Below are 4,420 nucleotides of genomic sequence, written 5' to 3'. Positions count from 1 at the left end.
AAAACACATATTTTTCATATATCAAAATAATCACATTAAATAGTAGGTCGCAATAGATACCACTGAGCCCAACCCACTAGCAGTGTAGCTAGAAAAGATTTTTGAAATCAAGGAGAAAAGAAAGAAAGAAAAGTAAAAAAAAAAGAACATAAAAAACACTAAAGAGAGAGGGAGAGAGATCTCACAAAAGACAAAGTAGTAACAATATTTTTTTTCTTTTAAAATGTTATATTATTCAATAAAAACAATATATAAAAAGTAAAAATATGAATTAAATAAGTAACGAAATTTTTGTAATTAAGTTAAAATAAGCACTTTGCCACATGTAGATTTTTCTTTTAAATATGTTAGGTATTAGATTAAGTAATTATATTGTTTAAAAAATAAAATTTTAAAATATATTTGAAAAGACTTGAGACTGTAAAAAATTAAAAATAAAATAATGGCAATTTTAAAAAAATCCTAATAACTAAAAGGAATAACATATATTAGTTTACGAAAAAATGAAGATACATTAAATAAATGTACCAAATAGGAAATTATGATCTTTTCTCAAAAAAAAAAAAAAAAATTGTTATGATAAAGATTTCTAAACGACGCCGTTTTGTTTGTTTTTTTTTTTTTGTATTTTCTTTTTATTTTTACCGTCAATTACGCGCTTTCAAGGCTTTTTCTTCTTTCAGGCGCTGCTGCCACTTCGCGCCCTGTGCTTCTCTTCACACACTTTTTAGTGAGAGAGAAAGAATCGAAAGCCTCATCTCATCGCGACTCTTTGATCACCTCCATTCCCCCCCTCTCCGATCGTAAGGACGCCATCTACGCCGTCACTTACCTTTGACTCCAGGTCAACGGATCTTTTATTTCCACCACTAGATCAAACTTCCTCCACTGGCAATTGATTTCAGTCACTCCAAAATACATAGGTTAGTTCGATCGGACCCATTAATCTTCTCTAATGTTTTTCCGATAAAAGAAGCTTATTTTGATATGAACACTGAATATCAGTGATACCCATATGCATATATAAGATAACAAATAGAAAGTTCTTGTAAAGTTCTAACAATGGCACCTAGCACGATTCGTAAGGCAATTGGAGCTGTAAAGGATCAAACCAGTATTAGTTTGGCTAAAGTGGCTGGAAACATAGCTCCAGACCTTGAAGTTCTCGTTGTTAAGGCCACCACCCACGATGAAGACCCTGCCGATGAGAAGTATATTAGGGAAATCGTGAACTTGACTTGTTTTTCACGGGGTTACGTTAGTGCTTGTGTGGCTACCGTTTCGAAACGCTTGAGCAAGACTCGCGATTGGATCGTGGCGCTTAAGGCTCTGATGCTTGTTCATAGGATTTTGGTTGATGGGCATCGTTCGTTTCAGGAGGAGATTGTGTTTGCGAGCCGAAGAGGGATGCGGATTTTGAATATGGCCGATTTTAGAGACGAGGCGCATTCTAATTCATGGGACCACGCTAGTTTTGTGAGGCTTTACGCTATTTATCTTGATGAGAAGGTGGAGAGTGTCGCTTATGATAAGAAATCTAAGGGTGGTAATGACAGATTTGTTGAGAGAGATGATCATGAATTTCATAATGGTTATGGGATGCCAAGGAGAACGAGTTCTTATGGTGATTTGAGTGAGTCACCGGGGAGTAAGGAGCAAAGAAGAGAAGCTGCTACGCCTATGAGGGAAATGCAACCCGGAAGGGTGTTGGATAAACTGACTCAGTTGCTTCGAATTCTCATTCGGATTCTGGCATGTAAGCCGGCTGGGGCAGCGAAAAACAGTAGGCTTGTGATTGTTGCGCTTTACCAGATTGTGAAAGAGAGTTTTGGAACTTATATTGAGATTTGTGAGGCATTGAGGGTCTTGTTGAATCGATTTACAGAGATGGAGTATTCCGATTGTGTCAAGACTTTTAATGTTTACCTTGATGCGGCGAAGATGATTGATGAACTCGCTGCTTTCTATGGTTGGTGCAAGGAAGTGGGGATCGCAAGGTCTTCCGAGTACCCTGAGGTTCAGAGAATTACTGATGAGCTTTTGGGTACACTTGAGGGATTTTTGAAAGAGATGGCTAATAGGCCTAAGAGTATTGAGGAGAAGCAGCCTGTTGTTGAGGAGGAGGAGGAGGAGCCAGTTCAGGCCATGAATGAGATAAAGGCTTTACCTCCGCCAGAGAATTACACTCCTCCTCCACCACCACCACCATCTGAACCGCAAAGTAAGCCACCACAGCCTCAGCAGGTAACTGAAGACTTGGTGAATTTGAGGAAGGATGGAGTCTCAGCTGATGAACAAGGCAACAAATTGGCTTTGGCTCTGTTCTCTGGACCTTCATCCACCAATGCAAATGGTTCTTGGGAAGTTTTCCCCTCTGACGGAGAGCCACAGGTGACCTCAGCGTGGCAAAACCCTGCTGCAGAAACTGGCAAAGCAGACTGGGAATTGGCACTGGTTGAGTCAGCCAGCAATCTATCAAGGCAGAAGGCAAATTTGGCAGGTGGTTTTGACCCATTGCTATTAACTGGAATGTATGATCAGGGCACAGTGAGGCAGCATGTGAACACCACACAGCTGAATGGCGGAAGCGCTAGCAGCGTGGCGTTGCCTGGGCTGCCAGGCAAGAACTCTTCGCCAGTTCTGGCCTTACCAGCACCAGATGGAACCCTGCAAGCGGTGGGGCAACAAGATCCATTTGCTGCTTCCCTTGTGGTTCCTCCTCCTTCATACGTTCAGATAGCTGATATGGAGAGGAAGCAGCAGTTTCTTGTGCAAGAACAACAGCTGTGGCAGCAATATGGGAGAGAAGGGATGCAAGGACAAGTGGGTTTGGCGAAAATCGCTGGTGGATCTGGCTATTATGGCCCCAACCCGCATCAAACGATGCCTTATGGGATGCCACAGTTCAACATGGGGCAGCCAGGTGGATACTACTATGCTCCGTATTAGGTTGGCTTGGTTTTCCTTGCTGCTTGTTTTTTAATTTCCATAATGCCAATAGCTAATATATGTGTATTTCGTATGTATCGTAATAGTGATCCTGATGCTTATACATTCTCTGAGTTGCTTATTACTTTCTTTGCAATATTTTCTAAGTATACAACCTTTTTGTTTTTTTGGGGGGGGGGAGGGGAGGGTGGTTTGGTTTGTACATGGTTGCATTGTATGAAATGAGAAGCATTACAGTTGCAGAATCTGAGATTTTGAGGAAAGATTATAATGGCGTCAGGCATATTGTAATGTAATTTCATACAAAACTGTAATGCTACTCTCTATTTTATCTTGCTACATTGCCATTTAAAAATATATATTCTTTTTATCGTTATTTGTTTTTAAGTAGGGGTTTTTATGTTGGTTGAGATTTATTAGTTAAGGTAGTTTAATTAGGTCAGGGTTTTCCCATGCGTGGTCCAGCCGCTATCAGTTTTGACTATATCCTTGGCGAGCGGCACTAGACTTGTTCAAAATATAACTTGTTCAAAATATATTTCTACGAGACTCTTTGACTTGGCTCAGCGGTTCTAGGTCGGGACCCACTTCAAACTATTGTAACATTTTTTTACCTTTTGCAGCCGGCCGGTTTTAGTTACCGGTGCGAGCGCTTTTCGTAATTTTTCTTGTAAAAAAATGATGCAGGTGGTTGTGAGAGAGAGATTTGTTCTAATGACAAGGACACATTAACATGTAGCAAAGACACAATTCTTTCATGAAGAAACACAATATTGTTTAACTTGCTTTTCCAAAAACTGTCTTATTTTATAACGAAGTTTTTTTATACCAACTGTTATGTATATGAGGTCCTTTTATGAATTATTCGAGAGTCAAAATAATAAATAAATCAAGAAAATGTGAGGTAAAAAATATCAAAAAGAAAATAATGCTTAATTAATTTTATAATATTGGTTTATATGTATAGCAATTTATGTTTATAACTTAAAACTATAATATCTTCAAATAAGCATACGTCGTATTAATTTCATAAAAATTTACTATAATATCTTCAAATAAGCATACGTCGTATTAATTCCATAAAAAATTTAGTTAAAATTAATTTTATTGTAGTTGCTCAGAGAGAGATGGATGTGAGGAAAAGAATTGTTGGAAGAGAGTAAATGAGAGAAATGAAAATATATTATCACCAAATAATTTATTTTTGGATTCAAATTGTTAAGATGTATTTTTTAAAAGGGGTTCTTAAAAAAATTTATGTGGGCATTTCACAAAATATTTTATTAATTTGAAGTGGTTTTCTTATTAGGAGAGCTCTCGGCCTATTGAGAGAAATATTATGGGATGTTAATATAATTAGTTACACTAAACGTAGTCTAGTGTTATAAATATCACACCTTATTGTTACCAAATTAATTATCAAATAAAGAAAGATGAACTTTTGGTTGAAAAATGATATAAATGAAGTGGT

The 4,420-nt window shown here is 37.7% G+C and overlaps 1 protein-coding gene across 1 annotated transcript; it reads left to right on the top strand.

Moving 5' to 3' along the window:
• Window positions 1-680: 680 nt before the first annotated feature.
• On the top strand, window positions 681-3,325 carry LOC133782751 (putative clathrin assembly protein At2g25430). The gene has a single exon (XM_062222120.1). It carries the CDS (start codon window positions 1,063-1,065, stop codon window positions 2,947-2,949), a length of 1,887 nt encoding a protein of 628 aa, XP_062078104.1. The 5' UTR covers window positions 681-1,062; the 3' UTR covers window positions 2,950-3,325.
• Window positions 3,326-4,420: the final 1,095 nt, after the last annotated feature.

This window comes from Humulus lupulus, chromosome 6 (genome assembly GCF_963169125.1).
Source record: "Humulus lupulus chromosome 6, drHumLupu1.1, whole genome shotgun sequence".
In the NCBI taxonomy this organism is placed as follows: domain Eukaryota; kingdom Viridiplantae; phylum Streptophyta; class Magnoliopsida; order Rosales; family Cannabaceae; genus Humulus; species Humulus lupulus.
Note: the sequence above shows the minus strand (reverse complement) of the source record. Positions and strands in the feature narration are given on the sequence as shown.